General features: G+C 43.4%; 1 protein-coding gene across 1 annotated transcript; it reads right to left on the reverse strand.

The window, feature by feature from the left end:
- Nucleotides 1-8,508: 8,508 nt before the first annotated feature.
- On the reverse strand, nucleotides 8,509-9,452 carry LOC112888813 (L10-interacting MYB domain-containing protein-like). Its single transcript, XM_025955152.1, has 3 exons — nucleotides 9,232-9,452; nucleotides 9,141-9,150; nucleotides 8,509-9,066 (listed from the first exon to the last, which is right to left on the reverse strand). Exons 1-3 carry the CDS (start codon nucleotides 9,450-9,452, stop codon nucleotides 8,509-8,511), a joined length of 789 nt encoding a protein of 262 aa, XP_025810937.1.
- Between the last annotated feature and the right edge of the window lie 5,373 nt (nucleotides 9,453-14,825).

Here is a 14,825-nt window from a genome sequence, read left to right on the forward strand (position 1 = left end):
ACCGATCTTTTAGGTATCAACGGCAGCCACGTCGCAACCATCATGGTATGGGTGGTCGAGCTCCACGACATGAGGTACGTGCCAATGATGATTCCCTCTGTAGAGTTAAATTCTCCATACCACCTTTTGATGGGAAATATGATCCTGATGCATATCTAACTTGGGAGTTGTCAGTAGATCAAAAATTTGCATGCTATGAATTTTCTGATGATAAAAAGGTTAGAGCTGCCACTAGTTTTGCTTCTGTTTGGTGGCATGAGTATCAAACTAAAAATCCAGCTATCATACCACAAACTTGGAATGCTTTAAAAGAATCATGCGTAATCGTTTTGTTCCTTCCTATCATGCTCGTGACTTGTTGCATAAATTACAACAGCTTAGACAAGGTAATAAATCTATTGAGGAGTACTATCAAGAACTACAAATAGGCATGATGAGATGTGGTGTAGTAGAAAATGAAGAGGCTGCAATGGCTAGGTTCTTGGGTGGTTTGACTAGAGAAATTCAGGATATATTAGCTTACAAGGAGTACACTAACGTCACTCGCTTATTTCATCTCGCTTGTAAGGCTGAAAGAGAAGTACAGGGACGACGCACAAGAACTAACACTCCTACAGGTCGGACTACCTCGTGGCAGCCCCGCACAAGTGCCACTGGCTCTAACCATAATTTTCAGGGAGACGCTTCCAATCGGCTGTCCACGACTACATCAAAATCAGCACCTCCCCGCGCTACCGATACGGTGAAAGGATCCACCTAAGCTGCAGCCAAAACATCTTCTTCTCTCGCTTCCACTGGGAGAATGAAGGACATCCAATGCCTCCAATGCAAAGGATTCGGGCACGTACAAAAGGACTGCCCAAGCAAGCGTGTGCTGATCGTACGAGAAAATGGTGAGTACTCATCAGCTAGTGATTTAGATGATGAAACATATGCCATGCTTGCTGCCAAAGATGCAGGAAAGGGGAATGATGATGAAGAGCACATTGGGGCTGAACATACCGAACACTACGAGAGTCTTGTTGTCAGGCGTGTCTTGAGTACCCAAATGAGTCAAGCTGAACAGAACCAGCGACACAATCTATTCCAAATTAAGTGTGTAGTTTTGGAACGATCATGTCACATTATTATTAATGGAGAAAGCTGCAACAACTTGGCAAGCACCACCATGGTAGAGAAGCTTGGGATGAAAACACTTCCACATCCGCATCCCTACTACATCCAATGGTTCAACGATAGTGGTAAGCTTAAGGTAACACGTATGGTTCGAGTGGAATTTACAATTGGTTCATACCATGACCACATTGATTGTGATGTTGTACCTATGCAAGCTTGCTCTATGCTTTTTGGTAGACCTTGGCAATTTGATAAGGATACTTTGCATCATGGTAAATCAAATCAATACTCTTTCATGCATAATGAGAAGAAGTTTGTTTTACACCCTATGTCTCCCGATGCTATTTTGCGGGATGAAGTTGCTAGAGCCGGCAAAGAGAAAAACAAGAAATCTACTCAAACTGAAAATCTGGATGTTGCGAAGGAATCGGAGTAACTTAAGAATGACAAATCTAAATCTGCTCATGCAAGGACGAATGAAATAAAATTGAAAAGTGCTTGTTACCTTGCTTCCAAATCTGATTTGCTTGAATTAAATGATGATGATGCAATCTGCTATGTGTTTGTTTGCAAAGAGGCTTTGTTCTCACTTCACGACATACCATCTACTTTGCCTCCTACTGTCACTAATCTTTTGCAGGAATATGCTGATGTGTTTCCACAAGAAGTGCCACCCGGGCTGCCACCAATGAGAGGGATTGAACATCAGATTGACCTTATCCCTGGGGCTTCCTTGCCAAACCGAGCGCCATACAGGACCAACCCGGAGGAGACCAAGGAGATTTAGCGACAAGTACAGGAATTACTCGACAAAGGTTATGTGCGTGAGTCCCTTAGTCCTTGCTCCGTTCCTGTTCTTTTGGTTCCAAAGAAAGATGGATCATGGCGCATGTGTGTAGATTGTCGAGCAATTAATAACATTACCATCAGATATCGTCATCCCATCCCTAGGTTAGATGATATGCTTGATGAACTTAGTGGCTCGATGATTTTCTCTAAAATTGACTTGCGTAGTGGATACCACCAAATTCGCATGAAGCCAGGGGATGAATGGAAAACAGCGTTTAAAACCAAGTTTGGTTTGTATGAGTGGTTAGTCATGCCTTTTGGCCTCACTAATGCACCTAGCACTTTCATGAGATTAATGAATGAGGTTTTACGTGCTTTCATTGGAAGATTTGTGGTAGTCTACTTTGATGACATCTTGATCTATAGCACAACTCTAGAAGAGCATCTTGATCATCTGCGTGCTGTTTTTTATGATTTACGTGATGCACGCTTATTTGGTAACATTGACAAGTGCACCTTTTGCACAGATAGAGTCTCTTTTCTTGGCTATGTTATTACACCGCAGGGAATTGAAGTTGATCAAGCCAAGGTAGAGGCGATACAGAGCTGGCCGGTTCCTACGACGGTCACACAAGTCAGAAGCTTCCTCGGGCTTGCTGGATTCTATCGCCGCTTTGTGAAGGACTTTAGCACCATAGCAGACCCGCTGCACGAGCTTACAAAGAAGGGTGCTCCTTTTACCTGGGGCAAGGCGCAAGAGGTTGCATTTGAGACTTTGAAGGACAGGTTAACTCATACACCCCTTCTCCAATTACCAGATTTCAATAAAACTTTTGAATTGGAATGTGATGCTAGTGGTATTGGGTTGGAAGGTGTCTTGTTGCAAGAGGGGAAGCCTATTGCTTATTTTAGTGAGAAACTGAATGGGGCTAGTTTGAACTATTCCACTTATGATAAAGAATTATATGCTTTAGTTCGAACTTTGGAAACATGGCATCATTACTTATGGCCTAAAGAATTTGTTATACATTCTGATCATGAATCTTTGAAACACATTAGGAGCCAAACCAATCTGAACCGTAGACATGCTAAGTGGGTAGAATTTATTGAGTCATTTCCTTATATCATCAAACATAAGAAAGAAAAAGATAATGTCATTGCGGATGCCTTGTCTCGTCGATATCCTATGCTGTCCCAACTTGATTTTAAGATCTTTGGCTTGGAAACAATAAAGGAACAATATGCTTTTGATGCTGATTTCAAAGATGTGCTGCTGCAATGTAAAGCAGGGAGAACATGGAACAAGTTTGTTTTCACTGATGGCTTTGTGTTTCGGTCTAAAAAATTATGCATTCCAGATGGTTCTGTGCGTATGTTACTATTGCAGGAAGCACATGGCGGTGGGTTGATGGGACACTTTGGTATGAAGAAGACAGAAGATGTCCTAGCTAGCCATTTCTTTTGGCCAAAGATGAGAAGAGATGTGGAGCGGTTTGTTGCTCGCTGCACCACCTATCAAAAAGCTAAGTCCCGTCTCAATCCACATGGTTTATACATGCCTCTCCCTGTTCCTAGTACTCCATGGGAGGATATTTCAATGGACTTTGTTTTAGGACTGCCTAGAACAAAGAAGGGGAAGGATAGCATTTTTGTTGTTGTAAATAGATTTTCTAAAATGGCACACTTTATACCATGTCACAAAACTGATGATGCTACCCATATTGCTGACTTGTTCTTTCGTGACGTTATTCGTTTGCATGGGGTACCAAACACTATTGTCTCAGATCGGGATGCCAAATTTCTTAGTCACTTTTGGAAAACCTTGTGGGCTAAGTTGGGAACTAAATTGCTCTTTTCTACTACTTGTCACCCTCAAACCGATGGACAAACCGAAGTTGTGAACCGTAGTTTATCTACCATGCTAAGGGCTGTTCTTAAACATAACATCAAATTATGGGAAGAATGTTTGCCTCATATTGAATTTGCATACAATCGTTCGCTGCATTCTACGACTAAATTGTGCCCTTTTGAGATTGTGTATGGTTTTATTCCTCATGCTCCCATTGATCTTTTGGCCATTGCACCATCAGAAAAATTGAATTTTGATGCTTCTCGCCGTGCTAAACTGATTATTAAGATGCACGAGCAAACTAAAGCAAACATTGAGGCCATGAATACTAAGTATAAACAAGCAGGTAGCAAGGGTAGAAAGCATGTTACCTTTCAACCTGGTGTTTTAGTTTGGGTACATTTGAGAAAGGATAGATTCCCTGATTTGAGAAAGTCTAAATTGCTACCTCGAGCTGCTGGACCCTTCAAAGTACTTCACAAAATTAATGACAATGCATATAAAATTGAGTTGCCTGTAGATTTTGGCGTTAGTCTCTCTTTTAACATTGCAGATTTGAAACCATACATGGGTGAGGAGGACACGCTAGAGTCGAGGACGACTCTATTGCAAGAAGGGGAGGATGATGAGGACATCACTGCCATTGATACAACCACAACGACAGCCCCTTCACCACTTACGGCGGAACCAGGACCAATGACACGGGCCCGTGCACGTGAACTTAATTATCAGGTGAACTCATTCCTAGCTGTTCAAATTAATTCTTCCTCAAATAGAGTACTATTAAAACCTTGTGATGACTTTATTATTCTTAGGTGCTTGGGAGTTGAACCAGCTAGGAGTGGAGAATGGAACAATGCAATTAAAGCTGCTAAACCCGAAGGGACTTTCGTAACTGCAGCAAGTACCAGTTTCAAGGGGCCATATCTTTCAACTCCCAAAGTTGTTTAAAGCAAATAAATGCTTGTTGGAAAGATCTCTTCGTGTACTTTCCAATGGATCAAGAATCAATGGCAGATCAAATACGAAACGTCCAGAAACTCCTGAGGAAGCCTCATGACTACATCCTGTGTATCTAGTATTCCTTTCTATTTAAGCAAGTAGTAGCCACAAAAAGAACTTGGGTTTTGTTTGATGTAAGTTAGCTGCTGCTACTTCCTTGTAAACGCGTGTGTTGGCTAGACCACCCGAATACTGAACCCCACCTTCTATCGAATTCGTGAGTGTTTGCTTGTTATCTTGTTCTTGCTTGTTCTTCGATTGCTTGCAGGTTCAAGGCTGTTCTTGGCACGGCAAGAACAACAACAACCGGAGCCAATGTAACTATCGCTAAGGCGCAGCACCCTTGTGGTTGTTGTAGTCGGGTAGCACAACGTCGACCTCCACCCCAAACCATAGTTATCAAGAGACGGTGTACATGTCACTCAAGGCGCCACACCATCTTGGTTGTGGTAGTCGGGCAGCCAACATCGGCCTCCACCAAATCCACACCACCACCATCTCTCATCGAAAGATCGGGCTCCCTCGTACCCGTCGGGGTTCATCACTTTAGATGACTGGCCTTAACTCTCTGACAGGTATCACATTCAGACATGTATTTAGCAATTTCCCTTTTCATCCTGGTCCACCAAAAGTTTCGCCAAAGGTCTTGGTACATTTTAGTACTACCAGGATTAATAGAAAACTTGGACAGATGTACTTCATCAAGGATTTGTTTACGAAGCTGATGATTCTTAGGTACAATAATACGATTGTTGAACCGTAGAACTCCTTGATGATCAGTGTGGAAACAACCATATTTTGCTTCTCCCTGAGATAGTTTATGTTTGATAATTTTGATACATTCATCATGCAATTGTGACATGATGATATTATCTTGAAGAGTAGAGTCAATAGATATGAGATTCAGGCTACCTTGAGGAATAATCTCCAGATTGAGTTTCCTCATTTGATAATAGAGAGTTTTATTGAAGATTTCTATGGATAAGCAATGACAATGTGCCTTGCGGCTAAGTGCATCTGCAACCACATTAGCCTTGCCGGGATGGTAGTGTACCTCAAGATCGTAGTCCTTGATCAGTTCTAACCAACGCCTTTGCCTCATATTTAGGTCAGCTTGAGTAAAGATGTATTTGAGGCTCTTATGGTCAGTGTAAATGTTACACTTGGCGTCCATAAGATGATGTCTCCAAATTTTGAGAGCGTGAATAATAGCTGCTAACTCAAGATCATGGGTTGGATAATTTTGTTCATGATTCTGGAGTGCTCTAGAAGCATAAGCAATAACCCGGTTGTTTTGCATAAGTACACAACCAAGTCCGGTTCCGGAAGCATCGCAATAGACATCAAAAGGCTTGGTACTATCTGGCTGAGCTAATACTGGAGCAGTGGTTAGAAGCTTTCTCAGTGTATGAAATGCTTCTTCGCACTTATCATTCCAATGGAATTTAACCTCCTTCTTGAGTAGCTCAGTCATAGGCTTGGCTATCTTGGAGAAGTCTGGAATGAATCGTCGATAATATCCTGCCAATCCAAGGAAGCTACGGATTTGATGGACTGAAGTTGGAGGCTTCCAATCTATAACTTCCTGAACTTTAGTTGGATCAACCGATATGCCTTTACTGGAGATAGTATGTCCCAGAAATTTCACACTATCAAGCTAGAACTCACATTTAGAGAATTTGGCATATAGACGATGATCCCATAGTCATTGAAGAATGACACGTAAATGTTCAGCATGATCTTCTTCAGTCTTAGAATATATCAGAATATCATCGATGAAAACTACAACGAATTTATCAAGCTCCGGCATAAAGACTGAATTCATAACATACATGAAGTATGCCGGTGCATTGGTGAGTCCAAAAGACATAACCAGATATTCATAAAGTCCATATCTGGTCGAGAAAGCCATTTTTGGAATATCACTAGGCTTGATTTTGATCTGATGATAACCAAAGCGTAGATCAATCTTAGGGCGTGTTTGGCAGGGCTCTGCTCTGTCCTGGAGCTGCTCTGCTCCAGAACTCCAGGGTGGAGCAACTCTGCTCCGGAGTTTTTGTGGTGTTTGGCAAGATTGGTGTCCACAGCTCCAGAAAAGAGGTTTTTTGAGTGTGGAAAGACATTCTTACCCCTGTTTATTGAATGTATGTTTGTTGAGCATGATGAAGCATATGTAATTGTTTTTGCCGTTAATTCATCAAAGGAAATTAAAATATTCGCCCAAGATACTGAGAAATGAGTCATTGTACTCATCAAAATTACTAAAATATTACAAGGCCATTGTCTTCATCTAACCTTCTAACTAACATTAGATTCTAATTCCAAGCTAGAGAAAGAGATGGTGCTATTCTATCACGAAATCCATCCATGGTAAGAAAGCTTGCTTCAGTTGTTGAATCATCAGAGGCATATGGTGACACTGCATACTTGTTGTACCTATCAGGGATTGTAGGCACAAAGTCAGGATCTCGATCAAAGTTAGCAAAATCCACATCAGCACTTGAGTGCTCACGAATGAAATTGTGGAGGACCATAGTGGCAGCAACAATCTTTTTTTGTGTGTGCATGGCATATTTAGGCATTTTGTACAATATTTGCCATTTCATCTTCCATAGTCCAAATGTCCGCTCAATAATGTTACGAACAGACGAGTGCACCCGATTGAACTTCTCTTTTGGACTATTAGGTTCCATACCTCTATGCCACTCAGGCAAATGATATCTTTCACCTTTGTATGGAGCCAAGTATCCCGGGCGGTTAGGATAGCCCGCATCTACAGCATAGTACTTCCCTTCTGGAGGATGTGGGAAGTGATCTTCATCTACCTCAAATGCATGGTACAATACACTTGTGTCATGGTAAGACCCCGGTTGACCAGCAGCCACATAGGTGAAACGCATATCAAAATCACAAACAGCAAGCACATTTTGAGTAGGAATGCCCGTCTTTCCAATGTACCTGACTTGTTCATCAGGTGAAAGAGAGACACGAATATGAGTGCCATCAAGTGCACCAATGCAATCCTTGAAGTGTGGATATGCTCTTTTATCATTCCGAATCCTCTTGTGGACGGTGGGAAAATTAGGATTGGTTGGTCTCAAGTAGTGTTCAGCCATCGCCACCAGACAATCCAGCACCTCATGGAATTTTCTACTAATAGTTTCACCTGAGTGTTTGAACTTGTTTTGGCACCTCCAATTGGACTCGCAACCAGAACAAATGAAGAGGAAAATTGCAAGCATCTCATAAGTATTCATATGTTTGGATGGTTGTAGCCCGTACCTCTCAACCAATACATCATGAAGATCAATGAATATTTCTGTGTTCATCCAAAGCATTTTGTGACACTCTCCTGGTGTATTCATGGTCTCTTGTAACCATCCAATTCCAGTTTGAATTGATACTCTTGGTGGAGCCTTGTGCAAATACAAATCACAATAGATCTCAGCAAGTTTAGCACCTTTGGTGATTATGTCAAAAAACTGGTCACCATCATCACTAGAACTATCACTCTCACTTTCTGACATCTGAAAATATAAGAAATCTGGAATTAATGGATAAGGGAACACATAGGCAACAACTGGAAAAAGAACATGATACATGATACATGATACATGTTTAACAATCTGAAAAAAAACATGAAACATGTTTAACAATCTGAAAAAAAAACATAGGAGCCCCACAATCTGGAAAAAACACATGACACAAGTCATACCATGAAATGGGGAAAAAACATAGGAGCCCCACAATCACTACTTTCCATACTTGCCCATATACTTCCTAATAAGCCAGCTGAACCTAAGCTCATTAGAAGGAAACGTCATGAACATTTCTCTCTGTTCCTTTTTCATAAATAATTCAGATGCAATGAAATATTCATTGGTCTCATAATCGGCACCACAAGCAAGAACGTGTCCTATCACTTCATCAATAGAATATTTTCCTTCTTTCTTGGAAGCATAAGAGCTAGCTGAAGTAGCCATGGATGTCACTGCCTCTTGAATGAGTAGTGCAGTCCTTGTTTTCGGCTTCTTGCCTTTTTCTTGGATAAACCTTGGTGCTCTTTTGCCATTTTCATTGACAGCAGATGCATCCTCTTGTGTGTCACCTTCATTGGTGCTATTTTGCCCAATATCAGCTGCATCCTCTGCTGTGTCTTCTTCATTGGTGCCATTTTGTCCTTCCTCAGCACTCACCATATGCGGAGACCAATGATCTGTACCAATACTAATGATGCTACCAAAACACACTTGGAGTTCCTCCTCATTTTGGAGTTCTTGTTTCCTGAATTTTCCACAACCTGGAATGTCCTGAAAGATGCAAAAACCACATAAATACAACCTGAAATGTGCACAAAGATGCAACATGTAAGCAACAGCTCAACACTTACCGCTCTAGCTTTCTTCCACCATTCATCGTCCATAACGATGGTGCCCTTTATAGGACACCAACCTGTTCTTGTTTGCCTCAACAACAATTTTTTCCATGCCCTGAAATCTTCTTTCAGCTTGTCCCATTTGTTTTTTATTTGCAGCTTGCTCACCTCAATAACGAGTCTATCTTTCATCCCTTTCTCAACTTCAGCATACCCAACTGAATTCAAATACGTGTTGGGACGATTCCCTCTACGAACTTGTTCAGCAAACAATTTGCAAAGTTGCCGAGTGTTCACAGCATTCCAATCAATTTCAACCATCTAAAACAACTTAGAAATCATCAATTTCTATCCTCTAAAACATTCCCAAGCCATTCAACACATGCATCACAGTGTACATATCAATAGGGAAACAAAAGCACTCACATTGGGCAGGGGTGGCGGAGGGAGACAGGGCCACGCAATGCCAGTCTGGGGCAGGGGCGCAGGGTCGGCGGGGGGCCGGAGGGCGGAAGCGGTGGAGGGAGATGCGCTTTGGTCGGTGGGGGCCCGGAGGAGGGGTGGCTCCTGGCAGGACGGGCGGCAGCGGCGGGGGGCCGGAGGGCGGTAGCAGCGGAGGGTCAGCGGGGGCCCGGAGGAGGGGCGGCTCCTGGCCGGACGAGCGGCAGCGGCGGGTGGCGGTTGGCCGGATGGGCCCCTGCTCCTGGTCGGACGGGCAGCGGAGGGATGGCTGGGGGCCAGAGGAGGGGCGGCGGATGGCTGGACGGGCGGCGGCGGCGGGTGGCCGGAGGGCGGCGGGGGCCCGGAGGAGGGGCGGCGGCGGGTGGCCTCCCGGGCGACTAGGGTTGGGCAGAAGGGGCGGTGGAGAGCTGTGGGGAGCGGGAGAGACGAGTTCGGGAGAGAAGAAAAGAGAGAAATGAAATGTTTTCTTGTAACGAGTGGCAGTGGCGGGTAAATTCATCCGAACTCCACGACAACGTTTGTAAGAGGAGCATTCGGAGCTGGAAACCAGGTGCTCCGAAACTCCGATCCAAAATGCACTACGGCTCCGGGAGCATTTTGCTCCGAAGTTGCAACGTTTGGCTGGCTCTGGCCTGCTCCCCTTTGGAGTTGGACTCCAGAGTCATGCCAAACATGCCCTTAGAGAAGACTTTGGCTCCAGCTAGTTGGTCAAACAAGATGTCAATGAGGGGAAGAGGGTACTTATTTTTGATAGTGACCGCATTGAGTGGACGATAGTCGACACATAGCCTTAAGCTATTGTCCTTTTTCTTTACAAATAGGGCAGGGCATCCCCAAGGTGAAGCACTTGGGTGTATGAAACCCTTGTCAAGAAGATCTTGAAGTTGGATCTTCAGCTCAGCCAGTTCATTAGGCGGCATACGATACGGCCTCTTGGAAATAGGAGCTGTGCTAGGTTGGAGTTCAATAATGAACTCGATATCCCGATCTGGTGGCATCCCAGGCAAATCGTTTGGAAAGACATCAGGATACTCACAGACTATAGGAATGTCTTCTAATTTGATGTTTGTGGTTGCATAAACACAAGAGTAGAAGTACTCTTGTTGGGGTAGATAGAGGGTAGTGGCTCCGTTATATGGTGAGTCAATCTCAATAACTCGGGAAGAGATATCTAACAACACCTTATGTTTTTTCATCCAATCCGTTCCAAGTATGATATCCATACCCTCTGAAGGGAGTAAAACCAAATCAGTTTTTATTACCTTACTACCCAACTGTATTGGCACACATCTAATCAGTTGATTGGAACCAATCTTTCCCCCAGGGGTAGAGATCATGTACGACCCCTTGGCTTGACAAGAATCAAGTCCCACTCGGGCACCACACTTGTCGCTAATAAAGCTATGGGTTGCACCGGAATCAAATAGGATAATAACGGGTTTATAGTCGATAGAAAATATACCCATCATTATGGGGGCTCCTTCTGGAAGTTCCGCAAGGGTGGTGAAGTTGACTCGCCCTTGCCCTGATTGTTCTGATTAGAACTCTGCCCTTGAAGAGGCTTCCTGGGTCGAGGACAATCCTTGATAAGGTGATCCGCACTCCTGCAATTGAAACAGCGGTAAGTGCTACTCTTCTGCTGAAACTGTTGATTATTTGGCCTTGGGCCAAACTGTTGCGGCTGTTGCTGAGGCACTAGAGGTCTATACCCTCCTTGCTGTTGAGGCGGGCGGAAAACCAATCTGCCAGGTGGGGCATTCCGCTGTGGTGCTCTGAACTGCGCATTGGGAACAACACGATACCTTGGTGACTGAGCACTTGAGGGTCCAGTGGGGGTCTTCCGTTTCTTCTCGGCACAATGTGCTGTGATACAATCCTCCTAGGTTAGGGCCATATTAACCAGCTCACTGAAAGTATTAGCCTTAACAAGGTTTAGGCGTTCCTTGAGATTGGTACTGAGGCCACGATGGAAACGATCCTATTTCTTGGCATCATTGTCAGCGTGATAGCCTGCATATTGGCACAGATGATTGAAAGCCTATGCATACTGCAGTACCGTACGGGTGCCTTGGGTGAGTGCGAGGAATTCATTCAACTTCCGCTCCATCAGTCCTTCAGGAATATAATATGCCCTGAAGGCAATCCAAAATTCCTCCCAGGAGATAACATGTCCAGCGGGCTGCATGGCACAAAAATTATCCCACCAAATGCGGGCAGCACCACGAAGTTGCTAGGCGGCAAAGTGAGCTTTACTCGAGTCCGCACAAGGTATAGTAAGAAGGGCAAACTTCGATTCAATAGTATGAAGCCAGGCATCGGCATCCAGAGGTTCTTCAGCTTTAACGAAAAATGGGGGTTGGGTACTGAAGAAATCCTGATAGTTTGCCACTTGGGGGTTGAGGTCATCACGACCTCCTCGTGATTGCTGGCGATGCTGGTTCTGTTGTGCCTGCACTAGCAGATTGAGAAGCTCAGTCTGCCGAGCCATAACCTCTGCTAGATTTGGTGGTGGTGGTGGCGGTTGTTGGGAACCGCTAGCCTGGTCTAGCCTGAAACCTTCAGGAGTTCCACGCGTAGCGCTAACCATCTGAAAAACATGGAAGATGTCCATTACATCAGGTTATTCTTGCTTCCATTTTCAGAATATACCGCACAAAAAGAAAACATATAAAGCTAGTGCAACAGATTGACAGCTCGATAGATAACTGAACAGGAACTTGAGTTATAGATCATAACTGGTGGTCTGTATATTACATCTTGGTAATCTACCAATTACCATTCAACCATTCCTACTCCTGCCACATATAATACAACAAGTGGCCCTTAAGTCAAACTAGATTACTCACTCCCTATGTCACACTATACTACACTAAACAAATCTAGGATATCGACGACACGGATGAATTAGAAATCATCGAGGTTGCCACAGAAGACTGGCTGCTGGAAGAAGAATGATTGGGCTGAGGATTAGGTTCTGGATCTCCATGTTCCGAATCTATCTCGGACACGCCTTCAATTTCCTCGGGTTCTTCTTCTGAATCTTCCTCTTCTTCTTCTAGCTCATTCGGCACAAGAGGAGGCATTTGCTATTCTTGGAGCATCTCAATATGTCCAAGGGCGTCACCTAATTCTTGGTTCAAGTCATGGACTTGCTCCTGCAAAAGTCAATTATGGTGTTGCACTGGAGAATTTGAGCATCACCTTCCAAGATCTGCACCTCCAAATGTCCAATGGTAGTATCCCTCCTGGCAATTCCTTGACCAAGCGAATGGATCTGGTCATCTTTCAGGGTAAGGTCCCTATGAAAATCCTGGGCCAGATCCACCATATCGTTTGTACACCTTTGCTTAAGTGACTGGAAGCGATACTGAGCGTTCATATATCTGATCACTGCCCTAAGGGTCTCCTCAGCTATATCTCCAACTAAACATCAAAGATAAGTTGTTCTGAAGGTCCACTTAGCATTGTGTGCAAAAACTACTAGAAACTGTCCAATGGGGTACGCGGCTACCACATTCGGATGCTGTTCACAAAAAGTGGTGATAGCCTTGAGTGTTGCTGCTTCAAAAGCATCCACGAGACGATATCCAACAACCTCTATCTCAATGGATTGCCACCCAAGGGTAGGATGCGGGGGAATAGTGACAGTGGCACGGCATTGAGGGACTCCGACCTCAGTAAACTCACGACCCTTATACTGGGGTGGATCCGGATAGTGATAGATACGAAGTGTATCCCACAGAATTTTCGAAAACCCTTCCCAATACAGGTAGTCAGTGTGAGCATATCCCTCAGCATCCCAATAGATCCTCCGAACATCTGCCATCTGAACAAAAGGATTCAAATGTTAGATAGGATATAAATTTCCTAAAGTTTGATAATGGCTGTGGAAAGATGTGAGTCAAGCTCATGGAAATGCTGAAATGCATTATAGTATCCATCCGACTAAGAACTCACAAGATAAAGGGAACGATACATCTGATTTAGATAATAGCAAAGATTGGTCATCAGATGGATACTATAGATCTTGAGGATGAAACAAAAGATGCTAATATAATAATCCTATTGCTGTCGTATGACCATTTCAGACTACACTTGTAATTAACAACACTCTAGGTATCTGTATGACAACATAAACACCAATTCTAACTTACTACAATAGTTTAGAGATGCATGCACGTACTACGTCCTTTCAAATAAAAATAACTGCCAAATATCTTTGGACTTACGTGGTTAGTTACGGTGGTATAATATAGATACGTCTCTACCTATAATATCTAGTTGACAAATCCTAACCGTTCAGAACCTACCGATTCATGGTTAGCGTACCTACAGAAAACCATAATATATATATATTTCCAATGAACCTTTCATGCCAGCATGTCATGAAAGCGTTCCCAAACATTACTGTTCACTATAGAAACAGTATCCGTACAATTCCCGCCGTACGGACGACGTTAACATACATTACATCTACAATGTATTCACGGGGGTACCGCAAAATGCGGGGGTATGAACAGCGATCACCACACCCTATGCCTAACCATATACTCCCAATATAACCAACTGAAGTTGATATATTGGCAGCATCTCAAGTAGGTCATTGCTTGAGAAACAGCGTTCGGTTCGCATCACTGACGGGAAGGCTAATTCCCCAGTTAGCTTAGAATCCTTACCTTCTTACCTCATCGTCGAAGGTGTCGTTACAAAATGTAAAGATGATTGTGCATAAATTTAAGTTTTAACAAAAAGGTAATGCTGGAAGTTAGAGTTTTATATATATATATTTTATAGCCACCTCTAACTCCCTTATTAAACATCACCCTAGGGCTTTACGTACTAAGCACAATCCTTAACGAAACCAACGTAGTTTTATAAAATATGTTGTTGGTCCAATTTTATACTAAAAGCATTTTTAAGGCAATTCATATCTCCGGGGTACTCTTGCTAGCTCTGATACCAGCTGTGGCAGAACCAACCTAAATTACACCGGCTCAAGTGCGCTAATCCTTTTACGGAAGGCAGTAAGGACTCAACCACACTTCAAACGATGTAACCCCGTGGTCTGTCGGGTAAAGTCCCGATAAAACCACCTAACTCAGGATCAAAACAAGGTACCTCGCATGAAGGCGAGTCCAGAGATACAAGTGCCGATAATTTTACATCACAGGCATAATATTACATTAGTACTCAAACATATATAGTAGCAAGACCTAACTAGTACGAATTTAT

The sequence above is a fragment of the Panicum hallii genome, chromosome 4, assembly GCF_002211085.1.
Source record: "Panicum hallii strain FIL2 chromosome 4, PHallii_v3.1, whole genome shotgun sequence".
Classification (NCBI taxonomy): Eukaryota; Viridiplantae; Streptophyta; class Magnoliopsida; order Poales; family Poaceae; genus Panicum; species Panicum hallii.